This window comes from Dreissena polymorpha, chromosome 13 (assembly GCF_020536995.1).
Source record: "Dreissena polymorpha isolate Duluth1 chromosome 13, UMN_Dpol_1.0, whole genome shotgun sequence".
In the NCBI taxonomy this organism is placed as follows: Eukaryota; Metazoa; Mollusca; class Bivalvia; order Myida; family Dreissenidae; genus Dreissena; species Dreissena polymorpha.
In genome coordinates this window covers 36,231,326-36,244,228 of record NC_068367.1, presented here as the reverse complement: position 1 = coordinate 36,244,228, position 12,903 = coordinate 36,231,326, and the positions used below count along the sequence as shown (strand labels likewise).

The following is a 12,903-nucleotide window of genomic DNA, read 5'->3' as shown; positions in this document are numbered from 1 at the left end:
AATTAGCATGTGCGGCGCGCGCATACCAATCACGGACGACACTCTCCGCATAGACTGTTTTTTTTTCAAAAAAGAGAATTCATTTACACGAAAAATACCATAAAAGCGGAATGTGTCGTCCCTGATTAGCCTGCGCGGACTGCTCATGTTTATATTGTACTACACTTTACAAACGTGCATTAAACCTCGTTTTTGTAATAGCGACGCTTAAATAAATGAAGCCGTAAAACAATGTTTGTGTTGGCTCGGCCTTAGCTGTGATCGAGAAATCGATCCAAGTTTTCAAAACGGAAGTAAAAGAAGACAGACGACAATCGCGTTATGTATGGATTCATTTCCCTGTCTTAAATATGCAGTTACTATTGTTGTTAAGTGTACAATCTAAATATACAACGACGTTAGTGCTTTAAAAAGCGATAAACGCAGGCTACGTGTTAAATAGCGACGTGGATTTCAATGTTCAAGGTGAGGTTTTACAAGATTTAACCTGTTAATTTGTTATTGTTAAATTTGTTTACTAATACGTAAACACACTCATTATCAAGCGATGTATACTTATTTAAAGCAAATGTCTAATTGCTAAAATTATGCATTGGTTATACTTAGATTCTGTGAAACTTTGCACAAATGTTTACTTTCGGCAACAAGGAATTGTTATTTACGACTTGGTTTAAACTTGTTTACACTTCATTTAGAGCAAAATGAAACAGGAAACCCATACACACGTTCAACTTGTGTAGTATGTCTGCATTTTTTTACTGCTTTAGAATAGGAGGTTATTAAACTTATTGTGGTAACATTTAACGTGTTTATTTAAACGTACGTGTAACCTTATCAAAACGAAAATATACTCATACAAAATATCAAACCTAGTTTCCAAGTAAACGAGGGATGCATCATGTAAACAATAGGATGAACGTTGAACTTACAAGTGTTCGCATCCGCTAGATTTATCTTAATAACGGCTCTCACACAATTGCCAAGGGTTAGATGGTTAGAATTTCACGCATACATAATTTTGTGTATGTAAAGTTGCAATACATAATATCAGGTATACTTATTCGGGATTGAGGCCCCCCCTCCCCACTCATCACAAACTTAAAGGGACAGATTTTCGTATTTTGGAAAAAATGTTAATACATTAATTTACTAACAAAACTATAATATTTAAAATAGTTTAAATTAATAAGAATAACAAGGAGAACCATAATATAAAAAGTATGCGCGTCCTATTTATTAAAAAAAAAACACAACATTTTTCTTAATCAGGAATGTTATTTGCTTGTTTTAATTGGGTTTATAGCGTTAAACTTTATTAATATTTTCTCGCTGACGGGCGTTTCTTGTTTGATTTACTGTTCATTTTTATTTTTAAGCAGTCACATAAACAACAAAGCTATGTAATATGGATCTTTTACACCCATTACTGCTGCTTCTTCCTGTATTTGCGCGATGATGATCTGAAATATTAACTTTATGATGCTTTATTCTTAAATATTTTTCTAAAAAAAGGGATGGAGTTGACACTTGTTCGTAATTTCATTACATCGTCATTAATTTGAATGCGTTTTAAATTCCCTTTTATTATTGTTAAATTTGAGAAGCAATGCTATGAGGTTAAATTTTATTCACACTTATATGTATCATGAATATTGCTGGGCCAAGTTTGAGATTGAGAGCTCCAAAACGCTCTAAAACCGGTTTAAACCCCCAATGCTTTGCATTGACCGTTCCAAGGCGGTGACCCCAGCTTTATTCTTATATGTGTGTATGTTGTTTTGTATTGGTCTGTTTTGTACTGTTTAGGCAATTGGTCACTTGCCTTAAATAAAAGACCAACTAATTGTATATAATGAAAATGCAATACTACTCCAGCAGCTGGAGTTTCACTTCTTTATATGAATGTAATGAATGCATCGTTTAATATGCGCCATGTTTTGAAAATTGTCATTTTTGTAAGTCCATTTACAATTTGTATTTTGAAAGTCTTTCGTTGAAAAAAAAGCGTGTTGCTCGTGTTAAATATACGTTTTATTTTCATAAACAGGTTTTTTTTTCTACTTTTTGGGAAGATAGCCCATGGCTTTGGAATTGGGAATTTTATCGGCATTTTCATGAAATTGGGAAAATAAATTCATTGGCCTTTTTTTCCACACGAAAAGTCCTCTGATTAGGGAAATACTAATTTTGATATAACTCTTTATAATCATTCAAATTAAAAGAACAAAATCATAAAATACTTTGTTAGATGTAATTGAATTAAAATTGAGATAAAATACGCATTAGACACTTCTTTCTAAAAAAAAAAAAAAAATATTATTTTTTTTTGGAAATTGGGAATTTTTGGCCACATTTTGGGAAAAAAGTATGCTTTTTGGGATTGGGAACATAGCCGAATTTCGGCTATAAAATCGGGCCAAAAAAACCCTGATAAATTTCAAGGCCTGACAATCACAGGTCTTCGGAGTAAAAACCGATTTCTTTTCCTTTTTTACAAAGTACCGTAAAAGGAACTTTCCGCATGGATTGTTTTTCAAAATTGCGAATTGTCGTCGGAAAAAAATCACAAAAGAAAGGAAAATTGGGACAATGTCGTTCTAAAACCGCATGATCTGAAATTGAAAATATAAAATGAGCACTCAGACCAAACATGGTACCAAAAAGGCTTCTTAAATAATATTTCGACAGGATTGTTCAATACAATAGCAAGCAAATAAAAGACCCATAATTGCCAATCTGAAGATTTCACGACGCGAATAAAAGGTTCTGAAAATGTGTTCATTTCAAGATCGAAATGTTTCCGTGACCTTTCTTTACTGTCTCAAACTTTCGCAAGTATTGTACTGAAAGAAGCATCAACTGTCAATAACAATAATGTATGCTTTGGTAACAAACATCGGAAGGAATTTCTATAATTCCTGTATGTAATAGATTCTAAAAATACAAAAGTATAAGTTACTTGCATTTAAAACAGTATGCCGCGTTCGATATGCGCTGATGACCCCGGTGGAAGCCTAGTCAGTGTTGATTCATAGGTCAAAGGTTATGTAAATGTAGCTGTCGAAAAGAGATGAAACGATGTGGATATGTTGAGAGTGTTCATGCAAGTATTACAGTTTTGTAGCAATGAGTATTGCAATCAGAAGAAAGTTCAAACGCGTCATTTTAGATTAACCCATTTATGCCTAGCGTCCTGAAAAAAAGGACATTGCAAACAGCGTAGACCCAGATGAGACGCCGCATAATGCGGCGTCTCATCAGGGTCTACTCTGTTTGCTTAAACGAAATTCTGTAAGAAATATTCTAAAAATAGAAATAAATATACCAGACACCCCTAATTTTGGAAATAAATTGATCCAATTTAGAAGGATGGGAGAGTCCACTGGGCATGAATGGGTTAACGTAGAATGTAAGCCTTCTGAATCAGTCTTAGTCCAAAAGTATGTAAATGTCAAGGTCAAAATGAGGTCAGTTGATGTCGGTGCATTCAGCGTTCAGATGCATCATCCATATATTCATAACAGCTTGCTTGGAAGCAGTATTGTTTCTGTGTGAACATGGTTCATACGAACGGACGTAAGAGCTACAGACGAAAAGCAACATTTTTCCCAAATAAAAACTGCGAATCCGTCCCTTTAACGCGATATATAGTGTTGATAAATGTTGCCTTAACGTCAACACGAAACAGTGAACGACTGCTCATCAACCTTCTACCTTCAGGCTACTTTGTGTATGTAGCCTTGTTATTATCTTTTTTGTTTGCATTTAATCTCACCCCGATATCAAAGGTAGAAATGCGTGATTTAATGATCAATGAAGGCGACTTTTTCTTGTACAAACGCCAAGTCGTGAAAAAATATCTTTCAGAAACACGAAAACATCATATACAAACACAATTTAGTTAACAAACAATGACACAATAAATCGTAACACCCATATTTGAATATATAAAACATATAAAAATACAACGTATAGTATATTGAAACAACAAACTCAAAATGTTGAATCTGTTGCCCTTTCTGTAGCATATGTTGAGTAACTTCTTAACGAATTATTGTAATTTTTGTATTGCCATTTAATTTTCAAATTGTTGGATATATTGAACGCATTCATAGGCTCATCTTCTAACTTATTTATCGGTTCGTCATTTAAAACAGTCATTGGTAGGCCATGAAAAACAGTATATTACAGGTCATGTAAAAAGTCATATGTAAGCAATGCACTACATTCATGGACAAGTCATGTAACAAAGCCATGTGAGGGTCACACCTAGTCACAACATATTCATCGGTTGGTCATGTTACAGGTCATGTAACCAGTCATTGGTAACCCACGCACACGAGCAATGTACAGGTCACACTTAGTCATAACAGAGTACCGGGCAGCTTATGTAAAATAGTTTTCGGTAGGTAATGTACCACAGTCAGGGGTTAGACAATTAACGCAGTATTAAGTAAGTCATGTAACGCAGTCGCGATTGGTCATGTAACAAAATATATGGGAAGGTCATGTAACAAAGCGATTGTAAGTCATGTAAGGCAGTCTTGTTGGTCATTTTCTATATTCATGTGCTGGCCATTTTACAAAGCCTATGGAATGACATGTAACGCTGCCATGTTGTTCATTTTCTATATTCATGTGCTGGTCATTGTACAAAGCCTATGGAAGGACATTTAAGGCAGTCATGTTGGTCATTTTCTATATTCATGTGCTGGCAATTTTACAAAGCCTATGGAAGGACATGAAACGCTGTCATGTTGGTCATTTTCTATATTCACGTGCTGGTCATTTAACAAAGCCTATGGAAGGACATGTAACGCTGCATGTTGGTCACTTAATATATTCATGGGCTTGTGTGGGTCATGTTACACTGTCACGGTTGGTCATGTCAATTAGATATAAGCTGGCCATTTTACACTGTACTGGGGAAGTCGTGTAAAACAGCCATGGTTAGGTCACCGCAATGTGCAGGCAATGTTACAGCGTAATTAGCACGTCAAGTAACAGTCATGGGCTAGTCATACCAAACAGTAATAAAGATACCATGAAACAGAATCATGGTTAGATCATGTAACAGAGTCATGATAAGATCGTGTTACAGAGTCATGGTTAGATCATGTAACAGAGTCATGGTTAGATCGTGAAACAGAGTCATGGTTAGATCATATAACACAATCATTGGGCATGTCATTTAATAAGTAATAGAGAAGTAATGTAACATAGTCAAGATTAAGTCATGAAACATAGCCATAGGCCGGGCATGTAAGACAGCCGTAGGCAGGCCTTGTAACACAGCCATAAGCAGTCCAACAAATGGTAATGTAGCAAGTAATGTGGAGGTCATGTAATAGCGCCATGGTTTAATCATGAAACACTGCCATAGGCAGGTCATTTAACACAGTCATTGGCAGGGCATGTAAATAGTAATTGATCGGTCATGTAACAGTCATGGGCTAGTCATGTCATACAGCCATATGGGGTTCATGTAACAGGGTCATGATTAGGTCATGAAACACTGCCATTGTTAGATCATGTAACAAGTAGGCTAAGTCATAGGCTAGCCTGGGCGTGAAATCATACGAGGTTTATGTAACAGAGCCATGGTGATGTTATGACACACATCGAAAGTATAATATGTCGTTAAATAGGAACGCGAACATATCACGTCTGTGCCAACGTTGATATGACATGGACAATAGCTTCTATCAATCCAATAAGTAACGCATTTGCACTAAATATAGTTTAAAATTAACTACTTTATTGATTATTAACAGCATCAAATCTGTGCCGCCGTACTTATGCGATGGACAAATAGCGTGTATCGATAAAATAAGTCACGCTATCGCAATAAATAAAGTCTTAACCCTTTCAGTGCGGGAACCGAATTTTAAAGGCCTTTGCAAACAGTTTGGATCCAGATGAGACGCCACAGAACGTGGCGTCTCATCAGGATCCAAACTGTTTGCTATTCTGATAGTATTCTTTGAAAAAAAATCGAAGAAAATGCTAATTTTAGAAATGGAGCAGACGACATTTTTGCAGACGACAAATTTCCCAGCATGCAAAGGGTTAAATAAACCACTTTATTGATGACTATCTGCACAGGAACTGGCTGCTCCTCCTTATCGGAAACGTGTTAATTGTTATACATGTTATGTGACTTTAGAGATTTTGATACGTTTGTTAAAATCGTGTACACGTGTTTTTCAGATAAACCAGGTTTTTGCGCGAGGGTCATCAAAATGCAATGTGCTGGTTAAGCCATCGAGCTACACATAGATGAACGCACACATTTCGTATCTAACAAGGAAGCTGCGTTTGGGAAGTGTGTGACTTTGTATGCTGCGATATACAGTGGGATTGTTAAAATGTTTCGAAAAACAACGCGCGTGTGCGTGCGTGCGTAAGTTCGTGATTTCTACTGATGGTCACGCTGTGATCTTAGATAAGCACTGGAGAGAATTGAAAGTAAAACGTGAAAATGTCTAGTCTTAGAAACATGTTTCGCCTGAGCAGACGACTCAGTAAAAGAAACTCGAACGACCTTGAGAAGGTACCGGAAACCGATGATAGCTCGGTCTTTACGGACGCGATACCGGAAGCGGCTCCCGGGGACGGCACGAACTATATCGACAAATCATCGTGGACTATAGGCGACCTTTTCGCGCACTATCAGCAAGAGGTCGACTCGACGATGGTTCTCGGCAACGTGAAAACGGAAGGGACGATGCAGCCACAAGGTAGCAGTTCCAGAAAGAGCGACTACGAGATGCCAATCGATTCCGGTCAGGTTATTCTCTACCTGTTTGGGGGTTTCAACCCGGTGCACTCCAATCACATACAGACGCTGGTGGAAGCGAAAAAATGGCTAGAGGCCAATACGAAGTTCACGATAATCGCCACTTATATATGCATTTCGCCGGACTGTACGATACAGCGGAAGTGCGAGAAAGAAATAGAGCCCATCATCCTGCCGTTCGAGCACCGGAAGCGCCTCTGTGAGGTTGCGTGCTTGAAATACGACTGGATAAAGGTGCATCAAAAGGTAGCGGAGTCACAGGGCGCCGTTCGCGAGGTGCTGCGCGTGGAGCAGAACGCGCCGGATGCCAAATGCGCCGCTGTGTTCGGGTCGGACCGCTTTATGGCCGACGACAAGAAAACCGGTCTGCGGCTCTCGAGCTCCAAAGAGCTGGACAAATGGTTCGCCGTTTGCGTTGGGAGGGAGGGGATGAACGAGAATGAGAAACGCTGGTTCGATACTCATAAGGGACGCAAGTTCGCGGAAACTGGTTACTACGTGATACCGGCGGAACTGAGCAATGTAAGTTCGACGAAGATCCGCGAGGAGCTCCGGAAGTTCAAAAAGGCCGCCACTGACAGCGAACGCGCTGGCATATTGCGGGGACTTGTGGGACAGGGGTATATCTCAGAGGCAGAAGCGGAGTATATCTATCAAGAATATACAACGTTGTTTAACCCTTAAAGCGCTGGAGCTGAATTTTAAAGGCCTTTGCAAACAGTTTGGATCCAGATGAGACGCCACAGAACGTGGCGTCTCATCTGCATCCAAACTGTTTGCTATTCTGATAGTATTCTTTGAAAAAAATTCGAAGAAAATGCTAATTTTAGAAATTCAACAGACGACATTTTAGCAGACGACAAATTTCCCAGCATGCAAAGGGTTAATTGAAAGCCCATAACCTCTCAAAATCAACGAATATTTCTTACAGTATTTGAAAAATAAAGTAAACATAAAAAAATTAAAGTTCCTTATAGCAATAGCCAAAATTTCAACGGTAGATGTGGTATGGTACCATATATTTAACAAGATACAAAAAAATGGTCTTTTTGCGGGACAATATATCCAACACATGTTCATGTACCAAGTTAGTGCTCGTGTGTCGTATGAATAGATAGTATTGCGGTAAATTAAAATGGCATATATTGTACCACACAAAATTAAAAACGAGCATTTTGCATCTCGTTAAATCTATGTTACCAGACCACATCTAGCGTTTAAATTTTAGCTATTGCTATAAGGAACACTGATATTTTTATGGGTTGGGATTATTTTGCGAAATATTTTGCGAAATATTCGTTCATTTTGAGTATTGATGTTACTCTAACTCGTACCCAAGGCCCGAATTCACTGAACATTTACAATACAGACTATTACAACACTCGACTAAGAAAATAGGCACATTATTTTCAAATTCTATTCAATAATTGCTTTATTGATTGAGCCAAACTTGGCATTAACCATGTACACCATTCTTCCTGTAGAACATTTTGTGAATGGCATAATTACCAGTGTTAGCCTGTATATGTCCAAACACTGGATGTCTTTTTGTCCCCTACCGGTGAAACCGGAGGGGACCTATGGTTTGCGCTCTGTCTGTCTGTCAGTCTGTTCGTCACACTTTTCTGGATCCTGCGATAACTTTAAAAAAGTCTTCATATTTTTTCATGAAACTTGAAACATGGATAGATGGCAATATTGAGATTATGCACGTCATTTCATTTTGTTCCTACGTCAAGAATTCTGGTTGCTATGGCAACAAATATTTTATATATTTTTTTTACTGACAATGGTGGAGTTTCACCGGTAGGGGACACTATTGCTTGGCAATCTCTTGTTTTCTTTGTTCTAAGCCGACTGTTTATTTTTAAGTCTAAGAATGGGTTGGTGAGTACGGGACCATATGAAGCACGGTTCTATAGATTAACCCATTTATGCCCAGTGAACTCTCCCATCCTTCTAAATTGGATCAATTTATTTCCAAAATTAGGGGTGTCTGGTATATTTATTTCTATATTAAGAATATTTCTTACAGAAATTTCTTTAAGCAAACAGCGCAGACCCAGATGAGACGCCGCATTATGCGACGTCTCATCTGGGTCTACGCTGTTTGCAATGTCCTTTTTTCAGGACGCTAGGCATAAATGGGTTAAACACAACTGCTGGGACGGTTGTTTTTTGTTCTCACATATTAACAATGTTTATTTTCGATTTAGTTAAACCACTAGATCTTTTAAAGAAAAAAGGTGTGTGCACAACGTTATTCCATATATTGGAGAATCTCAAGAATGGACAATCCAAATAAAAATGGACGTTATTCAAGACATAGCATGGCGCTTAGATTGGCTATAAGATTGGTCATTCCAGCATTACTAGGGATATTAATCAACAACGATGTTATTAATCTGCAATAAAACGGTAACATAACCGTCAACAAAATATATAAATAAAAACACCTGCATTCTTAAAACTATTTTAAACACATGCTTGTTAACAGATTACTGTTGTAAGTGGTAACAGATTCACATGGATTATATTTGTTTTGTGAATTGAGGTTGCAAAAAGAGACTAATTCGTACATGACAGTGGTGCTAAGGTTTGAACGAGCTTACTTAACCCATTTATGCCTAGTGGACTCTCCCATCCTTCTGAATTGGATCAATTTATTTCCAAAATTAGGGATTTCTATTAAACTTATTTCTATATTTAGAATATTTCTTACAGAAATTTCTTTAAGCAAAAAGCGAAGAACCTGATGAGACGCCGCATCATGCGGCGTCTCATCTGGGTCTACGCTGTTTGCCAAGGCCTTTTTTCTAGACGCTTAGGTAGACGCTTAGGCTAGGCATAAATGGGTTAAAACGAGGATCGAGCAGTGATTCTAATGCAAGGAACTTTATGTATTATAAATGACTGTGGCAACAGGTATTGAGGCATTTGCATTGGAAGTTATATCGTTTAAACTCTTGATTTCAATCATTGCTGAAACATTCAATGCTTGACAAGTATGATGTGGTTTTAAAATGTTGTATACATTTATCTTGTGTTTGTGTTGATGGACAGATGTATGGGTACAAAGTCAATCTCGTCATTTGCATTTTGATTAGTGTTCATTGCGTGTTGGAACAGACGGTTGCCATATGTGTTACCGTTTATCGCATTATTCAAGACTACAAAAGGCAATCAAATGTTATCATTTCCCATTTTTCCATTACTATACATTTGAGCCGCGTCATGCGTAAATGGGTTTTATGTCATATGCGACCAGCAGAGCTATAGTTCAAGGCTTCGTGGTCTCAAAAGCGGACATGGAAACGCCTTAACAGACTGCGCGCATAGTTGGCTGGCCTGGAGCTACGCTGGCCGCAATTGGTGTAAGGCCCATTTTCGCATGACGCGGCTCACTTAACAAAAACTGAAAATCTCTATATGTTTTAAAGGGTGTTTCCATTTTGAACATATGCATAATTCTTTCAATAAGTTGTTAACCTGTAAACAATGATTGTAGTTTCATTGTCTCTGATACAGTAAATTCGTTTCAATTTCAATTTTATTACACATTGAACAATGACAAAATAAATTGTCGAAGAGAAATGGAATAATTCTTATTTCTTATACATGTACATGATTTGGCATGGCATTTACAAGATTGTGTTACAATTCACAATGTTTCCTAGTAAAATCCTGATTGTTACTTTTGAAATAAAAATAAAATTAATTTGTTTTCTTGTTGATAAAACACACGCCAACACTACTACGGCCTAGTCAATGCACTTTTTTAATAAGCCCGATTTTGAAGAAAACATGAAAAAACGAAATTTATCCATGGGTTTATCACCTTAACATTTCTAGGTTAGATTGACTTAATTTACTCAAAGGTAAACATTAAACAATTATAACTTTATGCAACGCGCATTGAAAGCTTTAAATCAATGTCGAAATATCTTTATAATAATTAAAAAGAGACTCATTATAAAGAAAATTATAAAGTCGACAATTGATAATTACTAAGCATTACTGAGATTGTCCATAAAATATAATATTTTAATCAGGGATTTTGCTCCGACCTTTTACAGGATGTGTATTTCCCATTCTAATCACGTATGTACATGTATATTATACAGTCATACGAGATACATTAAACAATGTACTACATACTTGAGTTAACGTAACACTATACCAGAAACAACCACTACATATACACCCTTAAGGTCACCATTATGTGGGAAAAGGAAATAAATATATTCCAAAGTCTTATTCCGCTACAAAAGTTGACACACAACTCCCCGATGTGTGAAATATAATATTGTACGCGACGCAACTCCTACTTCAAACAAGTGACTATTTACATACATAAATAATATACATTTTCATTTGTGTTGCATATATGTAATGTCAACACTGTCCCGACATTAAAGGGACCTGTTCACGTTTCGGTAAATTGACAATTTAAAAAATGTATCAGATTCGCAAATATTTGTTGTAGTTATGATATTTGTGAGGAAACAGTAATAATAAACATTAACCATGCTCTAAAATTTCCATTGCATGCATCTTTCGACGATTTAAAAACCTGAAAATTATAAAGCGTTGCAACGCGAAACGATTAAATAATATGGAGAGTTCTGTTGTAGTCGTTTCATTTTGTGACACTACAAAGACTGCTTATATAAGGTATAAAAAACATCACTCATTGTATGAGCACGGATGACCGAGTGGTCTCAGCGTTAGGGTTTTACTCCAGGGGTCAGTGGTTCCAGCCCAGTTGGGGGTTACTTTTTTTCTTTCTTTAATTGTATTCTTTATTGTTACTGGAGCTTTTTAGATCCAATGTTTAAATGAATCAATTTGCCAAAATCTGTGAAAATGTCCCTTTAATTGTAGGGCATTAAACTGACAGGTTTGCACGGAATTATTATTTAATCAAGTGGCTTAACGCCCATGTTGTAATTTCAGGAAGAACATGTTATATTTTCATTTTCTTCATGCTATTTTACAATAAATGCCCTTTTTCAATCGCTAATATTGTGTTTGTTCTTTCCTTTATGACAAACGTGTCCGCCCTGTCTAAGACAATACATAACATCAAGTGATAATAATCATCTTTTTCCGGCCTCAGTTCCGAAATACTTGGTATAGTCACAAGGCGTATACGTGTACATCATAACCTTGCGCATACGAGGTGACTAAGTCTGTTAATATCATGACTCGAAAACAACATCGTACACAAGTCTGACATCATATTCCTGATATGCACGAAAGTCTTAATCATGACCCGAGTATACAGTGTACATAAACCTTTAAATATGACATGAGCATGCAATGTACATAAGCCTTTAATCGTGACCAGAGCATGCAATGTACATAAGCCTTTAATATTGACCGAAGCATACAAGGTATGCACGTTATAAATCATGACCTCAACATTGAACGTTCATAAGCCTTTAGTCGTTCCCTCAGCATACAACATACATTTCCCTTTAATCGATCCCTTAGTATACAAAGTACTTAAGCATTTAATCGTTCCCTCAGTATACAAAGTACTTAAGCATTAATCGTTCCCTCAGTGTACAAAGTACTTAAGCATTTAATCGTTCCCTCGGTATACAACGAACATAAGCATTTCATCGTTCCCTTAGTATACAAAGTACGAAAGCAATTATTCGTTCCCTCAGTATACAACGTATGTAAGCATTTAATCGTTTCCTCAGTGTACTACGTACATAAGCTTTTAGTCATGCCCTCAGCATACAACGTATTTTTGCCTTTAAGTGTGCTCTCAGTATACAATGTACATAAGCATTTAATCGTTCCATCAGTATACAAAGTATTTCAGCATTTAATCGTTCCCTCAGTATACAACGTACATAAGCATTTAATCGTTCCCTTAGTATACACAGTACGTAAGCAATTAATCGTGCCTTCAGTATACAACGTTTGTAAGCATTTAATCGTTCCCTCAGTATACTATGTATGTAAGCATTTAATCGTGCCCTCAGAATACAACGTACATACGTATTTAATCGTTCCCTCAGTATACAACGTATGTAAGCATTTAAGCGTTCACTCAGTATACAAAGTATGTAAGCATTTTATCGTGCCCT

The 12,903-nt window shown here is 36.9% G+C and overlaps 1 protein-coding gene across 2 annotated transcripts; it reads left to right on the top strand.

Annotated features, from left to right (window-relative positions):
- The first annotated feature begins 273 nt into the window (after positions 1 to 273).
- Positions 274 to 10,517, top strand: LOC127855653 (uncharacterized). Of its 2 annotated transcripts, XM_052391394.1 has the most exons (3): positions 274 to 465; positions 6,211 to 7,470; positions 7,681 to 10,517. In XM_052391394.1, the coding sequence occupies exons 2-3, from the start codon at positions 6,482 to 6,484 to the stop codon at positions 7,688 to 7,690; spliced, it is 999 nt and encodes a 332-aa protein (XP_052247354.1). In that variant the 5' UTR covers positions 274 to 465; positions 6,211 to 6,481; the 3' UTR covers positions 7,691 to 10,517. The 2 variants fall into 2 exon arrangements, with proteins under 2 accessions (XP_052247354.1, XP_052247353.1); XM_052391393.1 differs by having other exon boundaries at positions 6,211 to 10,517.
- The last annotated feature ends 2,386 nt before the right edge of the window (positions 10,518 to 12,903 follow it).